Source organism: Fukomys damarensis, unplaced genomic scaffold, assembly GCF_012274545.1.
Source record: "Fukomys damarensis isolate Sample0158 unplaced genomic scaffold, DMR_v1.0_HiC HiC_scaffold_23, whole genome shotgun sequence".
Taxonomy (NCBI): Eukaryota; Metazoa; Chordata; class Mammalia; order Rodentia; family Bathyergidae; genus Fukomys; species Fukomys damarensis.
In genome coordinates, this window is record NW_022900935.1 from 23,818,565 (window position 1) to 23,842,563 (window position 23,999).

The following is a 23,999-nucleotide window of genomic DNA, read 5'->3' on the forward strand; positions in this document are numbered from 1 at the left end:
TAGAAAATTAAAAAAAAAAAAGAACCTTCCAGGGCCCAGGATTTAGCTCAGTGGTTCTGCTGCCTGCCTTGAAAGCGCAAGGTCTTGAGTTTGATCCCTGGTACAAACAAAAGAAGAACCTGCCTGTCACCTACCCAACCGTTTTCCCTCAAATCAGGGGACTACAAAGAAAATTGCTTGTATCCAGCCTTAGTTGCATGTGGGGAGATCTTCCCTGATAGCTCTCAATTACAAAAATACCTTCCTCTAGGTTTGCAGGCCAAATTCACATTATTTTTGGTAGGCTGAAGAGCTTCAAACCGATAATGTAATTTTGACACAGACAAAGATGGTAGTGGTTCCAGGTGACCAACAAAAGCCCTCCCCCTTCCTGGGCTTTGGTAAGTTCTATTTGGACCCCTCCCAGAGTTGTCACAAGTTCTGGATCCTGTATATCTTGTCTCTCAGAGAAGAACTCTCTTCTGTAGCTAGCTCCCAAAGGTTCATCTCTTACTTGGCTCTAAGATACCCTGCACTGCCATCCACTCATCCTGGAGATCTCCTTTCTTCTGCCCTCAGAAATGTCCCCACCTCTCCCAGGTCCTATTTCAGTCCATCCTGTCCTATAAAGTGTTTGTGAAGTATGTTCAGGAGATACTGGTTTCTTTCTCTGCCAGGGGAACCTGCTGGGATGAGGAGAAAGAATCCTGGATTGGAAGAAGGAAGAAAAAACACTGGCCAAGTTGTGGCCTCTGGATCAAGCTCCAGTCATGTATTATTTCAATTTGTCCTTCACTGGAAGAAGTGCTTCAAGTCTAGAATTTGTGCTGTGAACCACACCCCTCCCATCCCCAACTCCAAAAACCTCCAGCCAGCACCACCAGGTCCAGGCTATTTCACACCCTATATAAAAGTCTGGAATCAGTTACTTTATTTTGGCTTTCTATTTCTTCTTTCAAAATATCTCCTGCCTCTATCCTTTCCTCCTTCAAAGAATCCTCAATACTACAGACAGATTTATTATTATTATTATTATTATTTTTTTTTTAGTTTTTTGAGACAGGGTCTCACTATGTAGTTGAGGCTGAGCTGGAACTCATTGTGTAGCCCAGGCTGGTCTCGAACTCACAGTGATCCTCCTGCCTCAGACAGATTTTTCTAAAAGGCAACCCCATCACAGTTTCATATTGTACTCTGGATAATGTTCAAACTCCCAACTATTTCTCTCAACTTGTCTTTTCAACTTCACCTCATTTATTCCTCACTTCCCTCTCCCTCACCCCACACACATCCCCTTAAAACAGTAACACATTACTAATGTACTTCCATGCTTTCTCGATAGATTTTCCGGGTAACTTTGCTTACCAGCTAAGTGAGCTGCTCTCCTCTCCAGGCTCTCCCTATTTTTCAAGCTCAGATCAAGTTTCTCCTCCACTGGGGAAACCTTCACCGAGCTTCATCTCCAGGCTTGGCAGCTACTGCCAGTGGTAGCTTCCTTCATTTGAACACAGAATAGAGGTCCTTTCATTCTTAATTTTTTTCTTCTTTTATGCTAGGATCGCTGGCGTGAGTTAATAAAAGGACTACTGGAGAGGCAAGAGGCAAGGACTGCTGGGTCTTGGAGCAGACCAGGTCTATAGCTAGATTCTGTCACCCTAGCTGTGCGACCTGGGGTAAGATAAGCAACTTCCCCTAACATTAGTTTCTTGTCTCATTTAATCGAACTCGGGGACCTTGCGCTTAAGAGGCAGGAGGCAGAACCACTGAGCTAAATCAACGGACCTCTTGTCTCATTTGAAAATGATGAATAAAAATAACCATCTGTTGAGAGGATTGCAACTAAAGAGTACAAAAACTACCCTAGCACTCAAACGTGAGCTACTTTTTTCTCACATTGTATATAAACAAAACCTTATGCAAGCCCTCGGAGCACTGTCCATGGTATGTGTTTTCCTGGTTGATTATTGAGGGTCCTTTATTCCTGAAGCGCGCTAAGCCTATTCTCCTCTTCTCTGGGTAGTGCTGACTGTTTCTTTCCGTACAGCCCCTTCCACCGGCCGGATCAAGTAACCGCGAAGCGTCAGTGACTTGGTCTCCTCTTCATTTTCCAGCCCCAGCTTCCACCTCTATTTACAAGCCCCTTGATCACCTACTCCCAGGGAATTGCGCCGCAGTGTTCACCCCACCAGTAGTACTGGGAGTGCCCGTCGGGTATCGTAGGCCTGGGACAGGCCAGGGTCAGCGGACCCCAACACACGTGCTACCGTCCCACCCCTCTCCAGGCACCGCCTTCCGGCTAGGCTCATGGAGGACTACATTTCCCAGGGTGCAAAGCGGCGGGGCCTCGGTTCCACGAGGGCCTCGGGCAGCGAGCAGCTCCGCCGCCCGTTCGGGGGCGCTCAGGTTGGCGCGAGGACAGGGCCAAAGACCCGGAATGAGTTTCCACGTAGTTCCGCTGGGCCTCACTGGGCTGGGTCGGACCGGACCGGGCCTGGACAGGTGGGGTTGGGGGCCTGAGTTTGTGGTGCCGGGGACAGGCGCTCGGGTCAGCCCTCGCCCTACTGAGGTCCCCGCCCCGTCCAGGCCGGCCCGGCTTGACTGTCAGTCACTGGGGTGGAGGCTGCGGCGGTAGCGGAGCCGGAATCTAGGGGTGAGCAAAGCGCGCGGGCCAGGCCGAACGGAGAGGATCTGCCACAGCCCTTCATCTTCACGGACTCTTCTTCCCAGATTCACGAAGCTGCAGCCCCACACTCCCTTTGGATGCCTCCGTATCCCGCGAAGGGCTCTCTCTCCCGTGACCCCCCCCAGTCCTGTGATCTCCTCGTAGCACCCAAGAGCCCACGAAGGTGTCTGTACAGGCCATCGACCCTGAGACCCCTCACTGGCCAGACGCCCTGTTTCCCCCGAAGGCCTCCCTTCCCTATTACTTCCTCCTCACATATTCTGGGGACAGCCGTGATCTACCACTAAGACCCGCGCCTGGGAGTTCTCGCTGACGCCTCCGTGCTTGGAGTAGCCCTCAGTGGGTCTCCTCTTACGACCTCCCCTTTTGGTTTCTGGCAAGCCCCCATCCCCAGCCGAGGTGGGGAGGCCTCGGCAGCCATGCCTGCCCTGGGCACCCTCTCACCCCAGCACTCCTTGGGCACCCAAGCCGGAGTCTAGCAGGGGACCAGCAGCCAAGGGGCTGGGGCAGGAGTCAGATAGGGGTCCATCTCCCTTTGAGGAAGGGAGCAAAGATGGAGCGACGGGAGGAGCAGCCGGGGGCTACAGGGGCTGGAGCAGCACCAGCCTTGGACTTCACTGTGGAAAACGTGGAGAAGGTATGAGGGTTCTGGGGTGGGCATCCAGTGACAGAGCAAAAGTTCTGGGAACTGACATTAATGCCAGAGCTCGGGCTTGGGCTAGGTGCCCGCTGGGATGGTGCCTCCAGAGCACCAGGCATTTGCAGTCTCTCTGGGCAGACAGGACAGCAGTGTTGCAGTGTCTAATGAGCTATTTTTGGCTTTCCTTAAACACAAGTCCCCTGTGAACAGATACTTTAGGGTCTTGGGCTATTCCCTTCAGGGTGCTGATGTGTTAGACTTCTAGCTAGACTGATTGTTGTCCAGGAAGTACATGAGCTGTGCCAGAGGAAACAAGGCACCCAGAAGACCTGCTAGGCACCCAGCCCCCACCTCTACCCCCCAGCCATAGGGAGGCTGAAGTGTCCTGCACCCGATAGTGTTCAGTCAAGGGCTCAGAAGATATCTGGAACTAAAACAATCTGAGTTACATTTTCACTCTTTGGAGAGGGGTCCTTCCTTTATTGGCTGGAAACCAAAACTGTCCTAGACAGGAGGAATAGAGCTGGCTCCTTTTGTTTTGTGCTGGGTGCAAAGGGCCCGGTCCTACTGGTAACCTCACAGGACCCTTCCTACCCACCTGCCCACTTAGCTCCTGCAGTGGCCCTCACAGACTCCCCCACTGTCTAGACCATCTTTTCAGAACTGCTTCTCTGGTTCTATTCTGAATTCAGCTCCCAGAAGCCTGGAATGCAGGAATGCATGCCCCATGGGATGACTGGGAAGATGAGGCTACCTTGCTGGAAAGCAAGGAGTGGTTGCAGATGTTCACTTATTATTCTAGAACCCTGTTTGTCATAGCAAACGGTGAGGATACAGCCTTTCTGCTGCTATTTTCTGCCTCCTTTGGCATGCTGAGAAGCCAAACAAGGGACAACTGGCCATGCCTAGTTAAAGCCTGTTTAGGGTCAGTGTCCTGGCCTCATTCCCTGGTATTAGACAGTATTGCATAGTGGCGTCCTGTTCTGTGTGCTACCAGGGAGATTAACCACTGTTTTCTTACTGCGTGAAGTCCCATTAGACTTGGGTCCCTGGGGATTCTGCTAGTTGTCAGCCCTACGATAGGTGTTTGCCAGGACTGTAGCTATAGCCAAGGCTTCTCTGGATAAGCTGGTTGAAGCCTTACATGTGCTCTACGAGATGTGGGTGTTCTTATCCTCCACTCTAGTATGCCTCTGCCCCAGGGCTGCCTGGTGTGAATCTTAGTCCTGCTCAGATTTCACACTGGCTTTGGTGCCAGTGTCTGGAGTGACCTAAGGATGATCCTGGGCGAGCAAATGGCTTTGCAGTTGATTAAAACAGCTGTGCCTGGGAAGGTCAGGGCCCCTCAGGCTGTTCTATGCACATCTCAAGTTTAGCTTCATCCCCTGGAGCCATTCCTTCTACCTAGGCCTTGCCCTCAAGTGCCTTGTCTTAGGGAGCTCAGTCTCCCCTTTTTGCTTTTTGATGAAGATTACCCTCTCTGAACCCATAAAGTTTTGCTCTAAGAAGAGGATATGGTGGTAGAGCATAAGCAAGTTTCAGGCTGTCAAGATATTTGCAGAACTCTTGGCCCAGGAAACATTGCAGAGCCCTGAGTTCTCCATTTGTGCTCAGTCTCCTAATTGGGAAGCAGGTATAGTCTTACAGGATCAAGTCCCTCTCTCTATCTGGGCTCTGGCAAGATCCATAATAGACAGTACCTGCTCAGTCCTGTGCTGTCCTACAGGCCCTGCACCAGCTGTACTACGACCCCAACATTGAAAACAAGAACCTGGCTCAGAAGTGGCTGATGCAGGCCCAGGTCTCCCCACAGGCCTGGCACTTCAGCTGGCAGCTGCTGCAGCCTGACAAGGTGCCTGAGATCCAGTACTTTGGGGCTAGTGCCCTGCACATCAAGATTTCTCGCTATTGGAGTGACATCCCCACTGACCAGTATGAAAGCCTCAAGGCACAGCTCTTCACCCAGATCACCCACTTTGCCAGTGGCTCCAAGATTGTGCTGACTCGTCTATGTGTGGCTCTGGCCTCACTGGCTCTCAGTATGATGCCTGATGCTTGGCCATGTGCTGTGGCAGATATGGTACGACTCTTCCAGGCTGAGGACTCACCGGTGGATGGCCAAGGCCGCTGCCTGGCCCTGCTAGAGCTGCTGACGGTGTTGCCTGAGGAGTTCCAGACCAGCCGCCTACCCCAGTACCGCAAAGGCCTGGTGCGGGCCAGCCTGGCGGTGGAGTGTGGAGCTGTCTTTCCATTGCTGGAGCAGCTGCTACAGCAGCCCAGCTCACCCAGCTGTGTGCGTCAGAAGGTGCTCAAGTGCTTCTCCAGCTGGGTGCAGCTGGAAGTGCCACTGCAGGACTGTGAGGCGCTCATTCAGGCTGCCTTCACTGCTCTGCAGGACTCAGAGCTCTTTGACAGCAGTGTGGAAGCCATTGTCAATGCCATCTCCCAGCCCGATGCCCAGAGGTGAGCTACTACCCACCCTCCCATAATGGGACAGCCTGCTTGTCCAGCCGCACATCCACCCATCCAGTTGTTCAGTAAACATGAATGAAGTGTGCCTGCTGCATGGTCCTATGCTAGAAATCCCACAAGGAATCAGACAAGACATGGGCCCTGTGCTCGTGGTCCAGAGAATGAGGCAGACATTAAACAAATAATCATCCAGCATATTATTCAGTTGAAATATTTGGCTCTTCTTTTTTCTCATCCAGTCACCAAGTCCAGCCTGTTCTGCTCCTGACCATACTGCAAACCTCTTCTTTTCAGTTTCTGCTGCTACCACCCTAGTCCAAGCTGTTGTCATCTCTCTCCCCACATTTCATCAGAGCTTTCTCACCAGTCTCCTGTGTTTTACTCCGGTAGCTAGAGTGATCTTTTGAAAATGATTAAGTTTTTTTCTTTCTGATCAGAGCCCTTTAGTGGCCTCTCTCTGCTTTGAGGACAAAGCTTAGAATTCTAAATGTGACTCCTAAAGATGCCACACAATGTGGCAGTGCCAATCTCCTCTCATGCCATTCTTCTTACTTTCTACAGTCTATAGGATCTTTTCACTGTCTTTTCTAACTATCCCATGCTCCTTCCAGACTCTGAACCTCTGCTTCAATGTAAATTTTACTTCCAGAGCAAAGTTCTCAGTGACTTTTAAGACTAACTTTGGTCTCCTCTGTTATTTTAGATTTTAGTATTTTTCCATTTTTTTTTTCTTTTTATCCCATAACGTGGTCTCAATCAGTATGTGCCTCACCATGGGCCATTTAACTCTTTGAGGACAGGAACTTTGTCATTTTTCTGTATCTCATTTGTGCCTGGCACATGGTAATATTCAGTTTTTTGTTTTGTTTTTTTTTTGGTACCGGGGATTGAACTCGGGCCCTTGCACTTGCAAGGCGGGCAGTGGAACCACTGAGCCAAATCTCTGGCCCAATTCAGTATTTTTTTAATGGATGAAAATAAGGAGTTGCCTGGTCGGGAAGGAAGGAGGTAAGGGAGATTAGGAGAAGACGAGTGTTTCCAGCTTCTGGAACCACAACAGGTGCAAAGGCCTGAGGTGGGCAACACTATAGCACATACACTCAAGGATCCAAAAGAAGATGAACGTAGTGAACATTTGGCAAGCATTTCTTGAGGAACTGGTGTGTTAGGCCCTGTTCCAAGCATTGGGAACACATAGCTGAATGCTTTAATTTCTGTGTGTCAGGAGCTCACAATCTGGTGGGCACCTGAGGGGACAAATCTTATCAATGTGATAAAAATTGATGGAGAAAGCAGGGGGCTCTAGAAGCCTCAAGGAGGCATTTAACCTTGTTTGAGGGCTATGAAGGCTTCCATAAGGAAGGGGAACACCAAGCTGTGCTTCAGGATGTATAATAGTCAGGTGGAAGTAATGGGCATAGAGAGGATATTCCAGATAGATGTGAGAGTCACTGGGAGCAGGGAATAAGGACCATAGTTGTAGGATATCCAGGTCTAAATCATGTAGCCCTTGTGGACAAGGCTTGTTTGTGATCCTCATCCTGAGGATGATGTGAAACTATTACAGGATTTTAAGCAGATGAAATAGCCTGCTCAGAGTCTTGGTGGAAGTTGCACTGGAAAGGGCCAAACTAGAGGCCTGACACTGACATTTCAGAAACAGGGTTTAAGAATACTTGGCAGAGTTGAAGGATAAAACTACTAAATGAGATGGGCTCTTCCCTTGACATTAGTCATGTCTGAGTTTGAGTCCCAGATGGTTTTTTTTTTTTTTTTTTAAGCTATTGTGAATGGGTCCACTTACTAAAATTTGAGATTTTAGGTAAGCAACTTTTCAGCCCCAGTTTCCTCTTCAGTAAAGTAGAAGTGATCATATCAAATGCACAGAGTTGTTATAAAGGTTTAAATAGGGTAATGTGGGCAAGACCAGCCCCTGGTATTCAGTAAAGAATATATTGATGCCCTGAATAATAAGAGTTCTTTTGTGGCCTGTGCTAGGGATGGAGGAGTCAGCAGCATTTATTTGTACATATAGGTCATTCATATGTTAAATGTTTATGTGTGTGGTTGTATATGCTTTTGTTCTCTCTATCTACCATATATTAGTTTTTATTTTTGGGTTATTTTTGTATGCATGTGTGGTGCTGGGGATCAAACCCAGGGCTTCACATCTGCTAGGCAAGTACTGTACCACTGAGCTAGTCCACTGACCCCTAGTCCATGTGTTCAATTTAATGGTAACCTTATGAAAAAGGAGAAGAAAGAGGAGGAGGAGGGGCAGAGGAGGAAGAGAGAAATATACATAATTATTGTTAAACTCATTAAGCTGTTTACTTTTAGAATTGGTCATCAGAAGTAGAAACTGAATCATGCAATAAATAATAGGCCTAGTTAATCAGTGGCTAAAGCACACACACCCACATACATAGATAATGTGCTTAACTATTGCCTTTTAAAAATTAGAATTAAAACATTAGACGTGAGGTTTTTTTTAAAGAATATTTTGGTATAAGGATTAAATAAGAGAATGTCTATGTTCACAAGTGCAAGGTCCTGAGTTCAATCCCTGGCACTAAAAAAAAAAAAAAAATGAGAGAGAATGTGTATAAACTGTTTAGCATGGTTCCTGTGTACTCCATAAGCTCCAATTTCAGTATTTGGTGTGATTATTACATTGGCAGTTAATATACTGGCTTCCAAGATTTTCCAAGATTTACCAAGTCCCAGATCAAGGCCCCTCTTGCAGCCTGAAGCTCAAGTGCTGGGTTGTCTCTAATTGGTGGCTAAGAGGAACTAATCAGAGCAAGTATCTGGGTATTATGAGATTTCTTTAGATATACCCAAGTTTACCCACCCAACCCCATCTCAAGGGCTTTGGCAGGTAATTGATGCTCCTTCTTTTCTAAATGAATGAGAGCTAGGAGATAGTGAGGGAACCCACAGTCTCCTGGGAGCCCATTGGCTGCAGCCCCTTGGTTGCTTAGCAACTCTTCCCATCTTCTCAGCTCTGCTCCCAGAGCTCTAATTGCAGGTCTGGGCTGAGCTCAGTGTGAGTGGCAGCCAAGGAGTCTCCAGCAACCCTTCTCCGGCTACGTAAGCTGACCAACTTGAGCCAAGCCTCTTGAACCCAGCCTTAGTGATAGTCTTAAAGACATTATCTCAATCTTCTGCCAAATCTAGAAACCTCTGGGATCCTGGGCTTTGCTGAAGGGGTTGTCTCAACCTAGAATCTGTCTCTAAGTTGCTATTTGACCTTGAGTAATACTCTGAGCCTTTCTGAACTATGTTGTCCTTGATTTATCCTATTATGAGGTTCAAATGAGGCAAATTAAGAAGCTTGACTGAGTACTGTCTCTATGAGCTTTTGCAGGTGGAGGGAGTCTTGGAATACAGTAAGGCTGCTGTGGGGAAAGGGAACTTCCTCCTGACCCTAGCTCAGCTACCAGGGAGCTTGTGAGGCATAGCTGTGGCCCTGCCATTGCTCTTTGTGCCAGAGTCTGGCCTGAAGGTGTCCATTGTCTGCTGGTGCTGCCTGTGTCAGGGTCACGAGAGTGAAGCCATCCCAGCTGTCTCCAGGCAGCACCCTTTGGAGCTGTCTCTGAACTGGGAATATCCTGGTATGGATGGCTTTTCTTACTAGGAGGTGTAGAGAGAGGGACACCAATGTCCCTGGGCTTGTTACCTCTTTTGGTCCTTCCCATCTTTCCACTTAAGGTTATGTGGCTCCAATCTAGAAACTTGCTCTGGGCAAGTCCAGATAGTATTCCTTCTGGATGCTTTAGTCCCTTTTCCCCCCATGGATTGCTATGGTGACACTGTGATTGATGCTTAGGGGTCCTAAGCATCTAATTCCCTCAGAATGTGTAGCTTTCTTGGCTCAGTCTGGTCTCCACAGGATGGAACAGAGTTAGTCTTCTCTGTCTCCTTTGTACTTTTTGCTGAGCTTCCTCTCCTCCTCCCTTAGGAATCATTACGCTTCAGGGCTCTGACCTGGACTATCTTCTTTCTTTCAACATTTTTCCCTAGGCAGTTCTTATCTATGGAAACACATAGCTTCAATTACCAACTATTAGCTGATGACTCTGGAATATCTATGCCTCTCCTGGATGTGTATATATATTTCTTCTCTCTCTCTCTCTCTCTCTCTCTCTCTCTCCTTTCCTCACTCCTTTCCATCTGTCTCTCTCCTCTCTCTATCTCCATCTCTTTTCTTTCTGTCTTTCTTTTTTTTTTTTTTTTTTTTTTTTTTTTTGTACCAGGATCGAACTCAGGACCTTGTGCCTTCGAGGTAGGCAGTGGAACCACTGAGATAAATCCCAGTCTTATCTGTCTCCATCTCTATCTCTCTATCTCTCTTCTGTCATAGTGGAGATAGGACTCATGTCCCTGTGCATACTAGGCAAATGCTGTACCACTGAGTCACCTCCAGTCCCAGAATCTGTCTCTTCCTCTAACCTCTCCACTGGACTTCAGGATTTTATATCCTATTCTTTTTTTTTTTTTTTGAAACAGGGCCTAACTCTGTAGTTGAGACTGACCTGGAACTCACTGTGTAGCCCAGGCTGGTCTTGAACTCACAGCGATCCTCCTACCTCAGCCTCCCGAGTGCTGGGATTACAGGTGTGCATCACCATGCCCAGCTATATCCTATTCTTTTTGAATACTTCTGTTTATCTGCATATCATGACTAATACTAAATTTAACACCATCCATTAAAGGTGTTACTGTTGTCTTTTGATCTTCCCTCCAGGTTTCAGTAAGTAGTTCCACCCTCTGTGTAGTTGAAGGGTTGTTGTTGGCTCTTCCCTATCTTTATGTCCAGTCTCGATCATCAAGTCCTGTCCATTTTTCCTCCCAGCTTTCTCTGAGTTCATCATCTACTCTGTCTTCCTGCTGCTACCAGACTTCACAGAAGTTGGGATTTGATGGTAGAGGGTAGAGACTGATGCTGTCATGAGGTGTTGCTGTCTTCTTTATTTAACAGGTCTCCTAATGTTCTCACCCTTGTTTGACCTCCCCTACCACTGACTGTATTAGTTTCCTAGGACTGCCACCACAGAATACAACAAACTGGGTAACTGTAAACAACCAATTGACTGCCTCACAATTGTAGAGGCTAGAAGTCTGAAATCAAGTTATCGGCAATGCTGTGTACCTTCTGACACCTATGGGACAGTCCTCTCTTGGCTTCTGGTGGTTTGTTGGCAATCCTTGGCTTGCAGTTGCATAACTGTAATCTCTGTCTTTGTCCTCACTTGACATTCTCCCTGCATGTCTCTGTTTTCACATGGTTGTCTTCTTATAAGAGCATAGTCATATTGGATTAGGAGCTACTTTACTCCAGTATAACCTCATCTTCAATGACTCTTTTTCCAAATAAGTTCATATTTTGAGGTACTAATGTTAGAACTTCAGCTTATCTTTTAAAAAAAAAAACTTTTTTAAGCAGGCTCTCAGTTATAGTTCAGGCTGGCCTTAAACTCACTGATTTGAGGCTGGCCTCAAACTCATGGCAGTCCTCCTGCCTCAGCCTCCCAAGTGCTAGGATTACAGCATGAACTATCACACCTACCAGCATATCTTTTTGAGGGCCACACACTTCAACCTATAATGGTCTTCTCCCTGGCACCATCCCAACTACGTGTCTCTCCCATTCATTTCATCCTAACCTCCTTAAAAATCTTAACTCATTCTGGCATCAACCATCAGTCTAACTGGAAGACACAATTCAACCCACAACATTGACCTTCTCATACTTCCTTCCCAGAGTTTTCCTGGATGTCTCTGACATAATATTCATCCCAACATGAACAACATCAAAGCTACTATCTAGGCCCTGACCTCTTTTTTTTACTTAGGAATGATAAGAGGCTTTGATAGAAGATAGGGAGATCGTTCGTTTCTCTCAAAGTGGTAGGAGTAGGACAGACAGCTCTCTGATGGATCTCCTTACCTCATGCCCTAGGTACGTGAATACACTTCTGAAACTCATCCCGCTGGTACTGGGACTACAGGAACAACTGCGACAGGCAGTGCAGAATGGGGATATGGAGACCTCCCATGGCATCTGTCGTATTGCTGTGGCCCTGGGTGAAAACCATTCTCGGTAGGGAGTGGGGCAGCTTATGGTGGGATAGCAGGGCCTTCTAAGAGGTGGGGTTATGAAAGCCCACCTCAGTCTGTGGAATGACATTACTACGTCTCCTCCCTAGGGCTTTGCTGGACCAAGTTGAGCACTGGCAGAGTTTCCTGGCACTTGTCAACATGATCATGTTCTGCACCGGCATCCCTGGCCATTATCCTGTGAATGAGACCACTAGCTCCTTAACTCTCACCTTCTGGTACACACTGCAGGTGTGTCTATGAGACCATCAGTAAGACTGGGCCACCATGAAGAAGGTGGATTCTGAGCTTCCAAGGCTGTGGTGTGGTGGCTAACTCTCTTCCTTGACTCTCTCAGGATGACATTCTGTCATTTGAGGCAGAAAAGCAAGCTGTGTACCAGCAGGTGTACCGCCCAGTCTACTTCCAGCTGGTGGATGTGCTTTTGCACAAGGCCCAGTTCCCTTCTGATGAGGAATATGGATTCTGGTCCTCAGATGAGAAGGAGCAGTTCCGAATTTACAGGTGATAGTAGCAGACCAACCCTAGCTGTCAAAGGAGTCCTGAAATAATGAAGGCAGTAGGGAAGGGGTCCAAGGCCAGGCTTTTTAAATTCTGGGGCTTCTTTCTCTGTTCTTCAGGCATCTTCAGGGTTGAGAGGGTTGGGGGTGGGCTCTTGGCCTTGAGATCCGGATCCAGGCAGTACAAAAGGCCTTCATCTACTTCTCAGGGTGGACATCTCAGACACGCTCATGTATGTCTATGAGATGTTGGGGGCCGAGCTGCTCAGCAGCCTCTATGACAAGCTGGGCCGTGTGCTCACCAGCTCGGAGGAGCCCTACTCCTGGCAGGTACCTCCCAAGCCTGATTCCCTCAGCCTTCCCTGACTTGCCATACCCTCCTCCTTAGCGAAGCCAGTGGTATCCTCTTTCCCCAGCACACAGAGGCCCTGCTCTATGGCTTCCAATCCATCGCAGAGACCATCGATGTCAACTATTCTGATGTGGTGCCTGGACTCATTGGCCTCATCCCACGGATCAGCATCAGCAATGTGCAGCTGGCAGATACTGTCATGTTCACCATTGGTGAGACCACATTCCTAGAGCCACAGCACGCATCCCTACCTATGGCCAGGCTGTGGGTCCTGTTCTAAAAGGGAGACATATAGGGCCGGGGGTTTAGCTCAGTGGTTCTGCTTCCTGCCTTGCAAGCTCAAGGACCTGAGTTTGATCCCCGGCACCAAAAAAAAAAAGGGAGACATATGCTCTTGCACACAGCATTGCAGCCAACTGACTGTCCTGGCAAATCTAGGGGTCTTTCCTATATAGTGTACTGAAGTGCATTTCAGTGATGCTAGTTCACTGTCAATGGAACAGCAGTTCTGGGTCTCTGCTGAGTAACTCCTTCCTAATCTTCAGTTGTGAATGCTCTTGCACAGCATTGCAGCCAACTGACTGTCCTGGCAAATCTAGGGGTCTTTCCTATATAGTGTACTGAAGTGCATTTCAGTGATGCTAGTTCACTGTCAATGGAACAGCAGTTCTGGGTCTCTGCTGAGTAACTCCTTCCTAATCTTCAGTTGTGAGGTTCATGTTTGCACATGCACAGACATATTTGTCCATTCTGCCCTCTGAATGAGCACTCTTCTGCAACAGAGCTGCAACTTAACCCTGCCAGGAGCTCTGCTTGCCTCAGGCATGTGGTACAAAGCCATCCTGGACTGCCTCAGTGTTGCTTTCCTGTCTCTTTTTTTCTCCAGGAGCTCTATCTGAATGGCTGGCTGACCACCCTGTCATGATCAACAGCGTTCTGCCCCTTGTACTGCATGCCCTAGGCAATCCTGAGCTCTCTGTCTCTTCTGTGTCCACCCTCAAGAAGATCTGTCGAGAGTGCAAGTATGATTTGCCACCCTATGCTGCCAACATCGTAGCTGTCTCCCAGGTAGGGAATATCCTCAGTGGTGATGGGCCTCAGGCTGCTCTGCACTGTCCTGATGCCATGTTCCTTCTTTTTATCCCAGGATGTGCTGATGAAACAGATCCACAAGGTATGGCTCAAGAGTTTCTAGGGGTCTCCTCTGGAGTCTTACGGGAATCCATCATGCCTCAAATCCTGTCTTAACCTTCTTTTACACCTATCTTTTATTCTTTGTTATTGGCTCTTTCCCCCAAGAGGCTTATTCTCCTTCCTCCACAACCAGATGTGGTCAGGATGGACCATCTGTGTTTTCTGCCCCACAGACAAGTCAGTGCATGTGGCTGATGCAGGCACTGGGCTTCCTGCTGTCAGCCCTGCAGGTGGAGGAGATCCTTAAGAACCTGCATTCACTCATCTCACCCTATATCCAGCAGCTGGAGAAGCTGGCAGAGGAGATAGTGAGTGAGCTGTGGGGGCCAAAAGCAGTGCTGGGACTTGGGCTTCCCCTTGTTTGAGCTGTGGCTGCTGAGAGGTTGGGTTGGAACAGGCCCTTAGGGCTGAGGCTGAGTGATCTGGGGACAAACTGGGGAATGGAAGATCTGGAGCTTGATTTGCTTCTCTCCATAGCCCAATCCCTCCAACAAACTGGCCATTGTCCACATCTTGGGGCTTCTTTCCAACCTCTTTACCACACTGGACGTCAGTCATCACGAGGATGATCATGAAGGCCCTGAGCTCCGGAAGCTGCCAGTGCCACAGGGACCCAACCCCGTGGGTGACATTCTTTGCCATTGCCACCTTCCACATGAGAATGTCATTTTCACTCCCCAACTCTGTGGGTAATGTAGTCATTGCTTCCCTGGTCCCTGAAGGGATGATGCATTTGGTCCTCTGACCCTAGGAATGACCTTATCATTTACTGCGCTCCCATGTGTTATATAGCAATATCATTGTTTCTTTATACTTTTCTTGTCCCTAACCCAACTAGGGTGAGGTCATTGATGCCTCTGAGGGACAGTGACATTACCCTTCAGTACTCAAGAGCTGTTGTTATGGATCTTTGTTCAACCCCCAGCTTGGCTTTCACTGTTGCCCTGCAGACACTGAGGATGCTAACATGTAATGATTCTTGTCTTTGAAGTGCTCCAGGTTTAGAGGAAATAAGTGTAAACAAATTTCTGCAAAGTAGCATGATAAGTATATAAGCTTGGATCCGGAAGTTTGGAATAACCCATTACAAGCTGATCTGGGGTAAACCTCAGCTTCCCACTCAAGCTATGAACCTTGGGGCTGGGGGTGTAGCTCAGTGGTACAATGCCTGCCTGTTAAGTACAAGTTCAATCTCTGGTACTCGCCCTACCCGCTCATCTGGTAGGATGGTGCCGGGTAGCAGATATGGTCTTGAATGAGAATAGTTTGCATACTGTAAAGTTCTATGTAAACATGAGGGACTGCAGGCCAGGGATTTAGCTCAGTGGTGCTTGATCCCTGCCTTGCAAGCACAAGGTCCTGAGTTTGATCCCTGGTACCAAAAAAAACGAAAACAAAAAACAAAAAACCCAGAAACATGAGGGATTGCTTTGGTCATTGATCCCAGAACCCTGTCCAGGAATTCCCCTGGAGACAAGGAAGCATGATCCTTGACCCCTCTGTTCAACTCCCTACCCCAGTTTCAGTTACCCAGTGTTGGCCCCAAACCAAATCGGGGCCAGTGTCATTCAGTGTCCAGAGCCCCTGCTTCTGTGGTGGTCATCCTCCTCTTGTCTCTCACCTCATAGGCCCTCAGTCTGATCTCTGCTCCTTCATAAGCTGCCTGCATCTGCATATCCCTTGGGGTATCCCTATTCCATCCTATTTGGGTGAGACAAAATCTCACCCCAAAATAATGGGTACCTCATTATTTTGGTTTCACTGAGCAGAAGTGGATACGGAGTAATGTCTTTTTTTTTTGAAACGGAGTCTCATTATGTAGTTCAGGCCAGTCTCGAACTCACTGTGTAGCTCAGGCTGGCCTTGAACTTGTGGCAATCCTGCTTCTGCCTCCTGAGTGCTGGAATTACAGGCATGCTCAGTGGGAGTGATGTTTCTTAAAAAGCTTACAAAGTTGTCTTAATATTATGAAATACCATGATGTCACTGCTTTGCACATTGAGCTTCCTCTGGGATAACCCCTGGAATTCAGGATATTCTTCCCTTTCATCCCTGGAGGTTTCAGCAAACCACTCCTTCCCCCAGGGGGTCCCATGCACCGAGTCCTCAATGTGCAGTTGTTGACAATGCTTTGAACTCCATTTACCTAGTGCCAGGTCCTTCTCAGGTGAGTGGCCGTGATGGTGGGGCACCTCACTTCTCCCTGTGTCTTCAGGTGGTGGTGGTGCTGCAGCAGGTCTTCCAGCTTATCCAGAAGGTGCTGAGCAAGTGGTTGAATGATGCCCAGGTGGTAGAGGTGAGCCCTGACCCTGGCTCTCTGCTCCCATGGTGACTGCTGAGGTGGAGCAGGAGTGAAGTTTCCTGCCCACTTGGGCTTGCGGTGGTCTGGAGGAGACAGGGGAGGGAAGTCTCACCCCACAGATTCAATGAATCTTTGGGAAGATATTTAGAACTCTCTGATACCCCAAGCGATGCTCAATGAAAGGACTGTGATGTTAGGGCTGAAAGGGAGCCAGGCATCTGTTATAGCATCAGAGACCTGCCTTTGGTCCTTTTTCAGTGCCAGTTTCTGTTGCTGTTGGTGCTCCCTGAGAGGAAATGGTGGAGATGTAAGTAACAAGAGTTAAGTGACAAAGACACAGCCTGTGCCTCTCTGTAGAGGGAGTCTTTGACCCTGCCTTTTTGGGTGTGGGTCAGATTGTTTGCCTTCCTTGGTCTGTAGGGCTCAACCAGGCCTCTAGATCAGGGTTCTTTCTTAGGCCCCTTTTGTGCAGGGCTTCGGTTCTGTTCCAGCCATTTGTGACCTACTGACCAGGGTCCTTTTGCTGTCTTCCCAGGCAGTATGCGCTATCTTTGAGAAATCTGTTAAGACGCTACTGGATGACTTTGCTCCCATGGTGCCACAACTGTGTGAAATGCTGGGTCGGATGTACAGCACCATCCCCCAGGCCTCTGCTCTTGACCTCACACGACAGGTGAGCCTTCTGGCTTGGGCATCTGGTGTTCTGAATATCATCCTAATCAGAGATGTGATCCTGGGTGGGGGTGAGTGAGATGGATTCTGTGGCTGGGGTCCCCACCTGCGTTCTAGGGATGTTGACCTGACCTGTCCTGGTGACGTGGGCCTCAGCTGACCAGCATTCCTTGCTTTGTTGTAGCTGGTCCACATTTTTGCTCATGAGCCTGCCCACTTTCCCCCAATTGAGGCCCTCTTCCTGCTCGTCACCTCCGTCACACTCACTCTCTTCCAACAAGGTAGGTTCTGACCAGGGTCTCTGCTGCTGCCGCCACTGCCACTGCCTCTGCTTCCCTGACCGGGGAGTCAAAGCTACCCACTCTGTTCTCCTTTGTCCCTTGAGTAACACATGAGACTTTTGGAAACTTGTGGGATGAAGTACAGCACAATTGTCACCTAACAAATAGTTGATGCTTTAGGTTGAACAGGATAAGAGGGTGAATGATGCCTCCTACTGGCCTGCTGGGCTCAGGTCCAGCCTGGATATGGGGGAGGATGGGGATGAGCTTCTGAGGGACTTGGGGCACTAGGCTGGCACCTTTCCTTTGGGATATAACAAGTGGGAAGCACATGGACTTTTAAGTCAGCTAGACCTAGACTCTAAGTGCATCACCACCAACTAGTTTTGTGACCTTGGGCAAGTCACTTACTTTGCTGAGCCTCATTTCCAAACTTGTGAAATGGAGATACCACACACTTGATAGGATTATTACAGGTATACAGGTTGCTCCCTCTGGGACCCTGGCTTGGGGTTTTTGTAAGTGAAGTACTCAGAGTGCTGGGATTCATTGATCCCCACCCCAATCAAGATTTAGTCCTTTCACCAGGTGTGGTGTACATGCCTGTAATCCTAGCACTCGGGAGGCAGGAGGATTGAAAGTTCAAGGCTGGCCTAGACTGCTTAGTAAGATGACTTCTCAAAAACTGAAAGACAAAAATCTAGACCCAAAGCCTAGTACCTTTGGCGATGGTCCCAGCCCCCATTCCCTGTGGCCCTCTGCCTGAGAGTTGAAAAGTTGAGAACAGGCCTCCAGCCTTTGCTCACTGCCTATCCCAGGCTTCTTACCTGGGAAAGAAACAGCACTGCTTCACCAGCCTCATGAGTCTTGCCTGGATTTGTGGTTCCACATTTGAGACCCATGAGGGATCTCAGCTGGAGCCCTTAGCTCTTTCTGCTCAGCCTCAGAGTCTGGTCCCAGGGGCCTGGCCTCTCTTTCTGTGGGCAGTGTTGGGGTATGTTCAAACTGGGGAGAAACCTGAGCCAAAACTCAAGTGTTTCAACTCTACCTTTCCTCTCGTTGTACTGCCTCTGAAACAAGTTCCCATAATGGCTCTGTTCACCCCTCAGTTGGCCAACTCCTCCCCACCCTCCATGGACTCTGCCTCAGTTTAGGGTCTCACCTGAATTACCTCAACAGCCTTCTACCTTGACATCTACCCTTCGCTCCTATTTAGTCTTCATTTAGTCATAATGTTCTTAATAAAACACAAATCTGAGCATATTTTTCTCCCTGGCTTAAAACTCTTTAATTATTGCTCTCAAGGTTATTGTCCTATTCTCACCTGTGCGACAAAGCTCTGGTGTACCTCTAATGCCCTCCCCTGTCAATGTCCTTGTGACTCCAGCATTCATACCACACTGAGTCTTTACTTACTGTGTCCTATTTAATTCTGTGCCTGTCCTCTGACTGGAATGCCCTGCATTTACCCTTTACTGGGAAAACTCTCACTCTTTCATGCTTTGGGAGGAGGAAGACTGCCTCAGTCCTTAGGAAAGCACCTCTGGTGCAGAGTTGGGTGCTTCTAACGCTATACCAAAACTACATCATACACACCCCGCTGATACAGCAACCAACCACACACAAAAGCTTTCATATCTGTCTCTCTTCATAGACTGAGCTTCTCAAGGCAGGGTTGAATTCCTTCTCTCTGTATTCCCAGTGTTTAGAATGAGGTCAGCAAAGACCAGGCCTCGGACACTGTTAAATAAAGAGATATAGCTCAGTGATGCTGCGCCTGCCTGGCAAGTGCAAGTTGAATTCCCAGTACTGGAAAATAAAACAAATTAAATTAAAGAAGTGTGAGGGCTCCCTGTCCTGGGAATCTTTCTTCCTCCATGTTTGTTCCACCTTTAGCAGGGAGACTGCTGATCACTGAACCCACTGTTAGGACGTGGGACCCAGGCATGGGACACTTTGGACCTTTCTTTCTAGGAATCGAGTAACTCAGGGTTCGGGAATGAGAGGGACAGGCTTTATTACTGGCTCATAGTACCCTGGAGAAAGAAACAGCGACAAGATTGTTATCTTTGTTACAGAGGGGAAACTGAGCATTTGTGACTTGCGCAAGATCACACAGCTACTTAGTGGTATCTCAGGGGGATGTTTTTGCACCTCATCCTCCTGTAAGTGGAGAAGCCTGGGCAGGAGCTCCAGGTGCATGCCTTGTTCTTGCCATAAGAGTTATCAGAACTGGAGGCAGAGGTGTCCAACATCATATTTGTTGGGGTTGTTGGTTGTCTTACTGGGCAGGATGGCTCCCATACCCATTATGCTAGCCCAGTTTAGGTTTCCTTGTCTCTGCCTTCCCACTAGATCATGGGGTGAGACAATGACTGGTTTGCCTCTTTCTTGGCATGTCCAGATGGTGGGAGCTGGTCCTCAGCCCTGAGTTTGGCTCTCTGCTGGGTCTGTGTCCTTATGGAGGAGACTTTGCTGGGATAGGGCTGTAGTTTGGGGCATTATGATGCTGTTTATTTCTGAGTCCTGCCAGTGACTTGCCTGGCCAGCCCCGTAGCACACAGGTCACTGCCCTACCCAAAAGGAATCCTCTAGTAGGCCAAATACAATCCTTGGGCTAGTTTAAGAGCCCTAAGGCCATTGGAATGAGAGGCACCTAGTGAGGCCCTAATGCCCTAGACTTTCTAGGGCTATCAGCCAAGTGTCAGATGGAGGTGCCTAAGATCAACCCCCTGCCAGTCCTGCCCTTGTCTTCCATGGCTGTGATGGGGAGGTATACACTAAGAAGCAGTGTAGGGTTATTCCAGCTTGTCAGAGGCCACAGTGAGAGTGTGGGGGCTGTTTCTTCATCTACAGGGAGTCTAGAATTTCTCAAGAACCAAGGGATACTGGAGGGCTGGCCTGAGGAGGAATGGGGACTAGGTGAAAGGCCCCGTGGGGGGAGCTGGGGCAGGCCCGTCCTTCACTTTGCCGTCTCTTTCTGTTGGGCTTCTCCCAGTTCATGGTTTTTGTATGTTTTGTTTCTTTATCTTGCTTCCTGCTGCTCATGTGCCCCCACGCTGTCTCCCTCAGGCTCTCAGTCCCACATAACTATATGAGGTTGAGTTGCTGTTTGTATAATTTTTCTTAAGTTCCATCTTTATTATATTTTAGGGCCCAGGGATCATCCTGATATTGTTGATTCATTTATGCAACTCCTGGCACAGGTGTGTTTTAGTTTTATTCATTCACGTTCTGTTCTCTCTCTTTCTCTTTCTCTTATGTTGGAATTCAATTTAAGCCTATTTTTAGCTTTCTGTTGACAAATTTTTTTTCTGTTCAGTTGAATAGAATTTCTTCATCTGTTTCCGTGGAAGTTGACAACCCAACATCCTCCTTTAGTGCCCCTTTGCCTAAACTAGCACAGTCTCCTACAAAGACCAGGGAGAGGCTGATCCAGAAGGGAGGGAGCTGGGCTGGCGTGGAGGGAGGGGAAGGGGAGGGGGTGGTGACTGTGTCCAGCAGTTCCTGTGTGGCTGGCTTGCCCAGGACGTTCAGGGTAGGGCTGGATTTAAAGGGCCTGGGCTTCACTGTCCCCGTGCTCCTGCCGGGAACTGCCTGTATCAGTGTTCCCAGCCTGCTCCTGAGAGGTGGGATGGGAGAAGCTCCAAAGGGAGGGTCTACAGGTGAATGTACGCGGTGCCCAGTCCGGCTGATGGAGAGCTTGCGCTGCTGCTGGGCAGTGGGTTGCAGCCTCCACTGTGAGACTCCATTAGGATGTGTTTGTGTCTGGTATGTGTCTGGTATGTGTCTAAGTGTGTCACACCTTATTTTATATGTCTCGAATTTGGTTTGGGAAGGGAACAGAAATCACCTGTTGTAAGTTATTCATGTATCATGTTGAGCATTAAGATAAATGTGAAATTGAAGTGTGGGCATGTGCATTGATGCATGTTGTGCGCTGATGTGTGTTGTGTGTTCTGTGTTATCAGTATGTAAGGCATTGATGGGTGTTGAGCATGTGTATGTTTTGGAGGTGTGTGTGGAGTCTGGAAATGTGTTGGATAGGAGTATGTGTGTCGGTGTTGATTTGTCTAGATCAGAGTGAGTGTGGCTCAGCAGGTGCACACATTGGGCTGTGAGTGTGGAGTTAGTGTGATGAAGGGTTCTCTGGGTTGGGGAGATCCTGTGAGTTGGGGTAAATGGAGAGTTTCTCTGCCTGGTCGTTCCATGGTATTTATTATGTAATACACACTTGATGTTCTGCTAGATGCTGAAGATAAAATGATTCTTGCTGTCCTGCACCTTTTAGTCTAGTTGGAGGTGGTTGGGAAGAGTGAGGAACAGGGAGTGTTCTGGGCCTGAATGGAAATGTGTGTGGGCATCTGCAAGGTTCTGTCTTTGGTGGGGAGGGTATTTGTATATTTCTGGGTGTGTTAGGAGAGTGTGTATGTGCTGGAGGAGAATGTGTGGACAAACGGGGTATGGGTGGTTTGGGTGTGTGGCTGTAGTGAGGGTGTGCTGTAGGTGTGGGAAAGTGTGTGAATGTAAGGGGTGTGATAACCGTGTGCGAGTAGGGCATTTCAAGGGAGGGTTCATGTCAGAGTGTTTGCACAATAACAAACATGGGATGGGGGTAGAAGACATGTGAGGGACTGTAGTGTGGGAGCTTATGTGGTGTGAGCTGGGGGCATTGCTGGGGAACAGCAGTGCTGGAGCTGTGCAACAATCTCCTGTGACCTGAGGATGTGCCAGTCATATCCTGGTACATGGTATCTCTACTACGCTCCCCCATCCCCAGTGGTAGCTCTGGCTTCTAGGGTGGGTATGGCTGAGAAGGCCCTATACACATGGTATCCTGGGCCAAAGATGGGGCCATGGCCTCAAGGCTCCTCCCCTATTTTCATCCTCTTGAGCAGGAGCTGGTGGGTACCTGAGGAACACAGGAAGGACGTGGGAGGGGGCCTGTTGGGCTGGGGGTTCTGTGACCAGATGCTGTCTCTTCTTCCTGCTGCCCTGTTCACAAGCCCAGAGGCCTTGACTTCCTTTGAATCAAAGCAAAAGTCACTGCTGGCAGGAGGACTGTCCCTGATGGAGGAGAGAGGGAAAGGTGTTTGGGATTCAGACTTGGGATTCACATTTTCTACGTTATGATCCCCACCCCAGCCCCCGTCACACACACCTATGCATTCATGTACACATACATGTACATAGCATCCCTTGGCCTGCTCTTCCCTGACCAACTGAATTTTGGGGTGGTCAGGGTTCCCCAGGAATGTCTGGGTGGCAGCCTTTACCTGTGATATGTGAAGTTAGGGGATGGGGGTGACAGGTGAATGGGGGGATGGTCCCTGGAGCTGGCTGGGGCTGGGCTTACCAGCTCCACTTCCTACAGGCTCTGAAGCGGAAGCCAGATTTGTTCCTGTGTGAACGACTGGATGTCAAAGCTGTATTCCAGTGTGGTAAGTGGGACCAGGTGGACATGTGGGCCTAGGGCTCCCCCTGGAGGATCCTTGGGCCCCATCTGATCTACCTCTACCTCTCCCACAGCTGTGCTGGCCCTCAAGTTTCCCGAGGCACCTACTGTCAAGGCCTCCTGTGGCTTCTTTGTGAGTCTCATGCAGACCTGTATCCCCCTGCCCTGCTCTGCCGAGTACCTCAGAGGGTAGAGTGTAGTGTGCAGGTCTTGTCCTTAGGGAAAGGTGAGAAGGAGCTGGGGCTAACAAGCCTCTCCATCCTCTGCAGACAGAGCTGTTGCCTCGGTGTGGGGAAGTACAATCCGTGGGAAAGGTGGTACAGGAGGATGGTCGTATGCTGCTCATTGCAGTGCTGGAGGTGAGCTGGAGCAAGTGGGTGTTGGTAGGAGTGGGGAGGCCCTTACTGCTGAGGCAGCTGGCTTTCTGGGAGGGTTGAGCCTTTGGTTCCCTAAGCTCTTGGATTTTATAGCTTCTTCAATTAAATGGTGAAATGTTAGGGTTGCTCTGAGGATCAGCTGGCGCTCAGAAAGCATAGCTTACTTGTATAGTTTGGCTGCAGAACTGTCCCAGAGAGCCTGGGACATAGTTAGTCTTCCTTGCTGCAGAAGAGGCAAAGCCTTGGTGTACTAAGAAGCCCTCTCCTCAGGCCATTGGGGGCCAGGCCTCCCGCAGCCTCATGGACTGTTTTGCCGACATCCTCTTCGCCCTGAACAAACACTGCTTCAGTCTCCTGAGCATGTGGATCAAGGAGGCATTGCAACCACCTGGTTTTCCCTCTGCCCGCCTCAGCCCTGAACAGAAGGACACTTTCAGTCAGCAGATCCTTCGGTGAGCAGAGCTGGGCAGGGTCTGGGCTCTGGTAGGGAGGAAGCGGAAGTGTTGGTGGATGATGCTAACCTATTCTCCCTTCCCTCCTTCAGTGAGAGAATGAACAAGAGGCGGGTGAAGGAGATGGTGAAGGAGTTCACACTTTTGTGCCGGGGGCTACATGGCACAGATTACACAGCTGACTACTGAGGGGCACCCCTGTCCCACACCCATTCTCCTCATCCTTTCCTATCCCCAAAGAGTAAACCTGGACCCTCACTACTGCCTGTGCTTCCTTTCTGCTGCCACTACCCCCTAAGTGAAAGCCTGGGTCTGGAAGCCTGGGAAAAAGATGGGGAGGTGTTTAGACCCAGGCTTGGTCAAGAATGGTGGGGATTCTGGGCATGGTGGTGCATGCCTATAATTTTAGCACTTGAGAGGCTGAGGCAGAAGGATTTCCTGAAGTTCAAGGCCAACCTGGGCTACATAAGGAGTTCAAGGCCAGCCTAAATTAAACTTCAAAGGGAGACCCTGCCTC

The 23,999-nt window shown here is 49.0% G+C and overlaps 1 protein-coding gene across 2 annotated transcripts; it reads left to right on the forward strand.

Annotated features, from left to right (window-relative positions):
• The first annotated feature begins 2,380 nt into the window (after window positions 1–2,380).
• Ipo13 (importin 13) lies at window positions 2,381–23,761 on the forward strand. Of its 2 annotated transcripts, XM_010634636.3 has the most exons (20): window positions 2,384–3,299; window positions 5,029–5,765; window positions 11,740–11,880; window positions 11,987–12,128; window positions 12,235–12,401; window positions 12,607–12,727; window positions 12,814–12,961; window positions 13,636–13,817; window positions 13,897–13,923; window positions 14,117–14,251; window positions 14,421–14,564; window positions 16,159–16,239; window positions 16,781–16,918; window positions 17,102–17,198; window positions 20,352–20,404; window positions 22,573–22,639; window positions 22,728–22,786; window positions 22,923–23,012; window positions 23,301–23,482; window positions 23,575–23,761. In XM_010634636.3, the coding sequence occupies exons 1-20, from the start codon at window positions 3,216–3,218 to the stop codon at window positions 23,669–23,671; spliced, it is 2,892 nt and encodes a 963-aa protein (XP_010632938.1). In that variant the 5' UTR covers window positions 2,384–3,215; the 3' UTR covers window positions 23,672–23,761. The 2 variants fall into 2 exon arrangements, with proteins under 2 accessions (XP_033623336.1, XP_010632938.1); XM_033767445.1 differs by lacking the exons at window positions 20,352–20,404; window positions 22,923–23,012; window positions 23,301–23,482; window positions 23,575–23,761 and having other exon boundaries at window positions 2,381–3,299.
• Window positions 23,762–23,999: the final 238 nt, after the last annotated feature.

What these genes read in the sequence shown, in the direction of transcription:
- Ipo13 (XM_010634636.3), top strand. Translation starts at nt 3,216, where the DNA reads ATGGAGCGACGGGAGGAGCAGCCGGGGGCTACAGGGGCTGGAGCAGCA. An exon ending in CTGGGTGAAAACCATTCTCG is followed by an intron (nt 11,881 to 11,986) that starts GTAGGGAGTGGG and finishes TCTCCTCCCTAG; the next exon opens with GGCTTTGCTGGACCAAGTTG. An exon ending in CCTTCTGGTACACACTGCAG is followed by an intron (nt 12,129 to 12,234) that starts GTGTGTCTATGA and finishes TGACTCTCTCAG; the next exon opens with GATGACATTCTGTCATTTGA.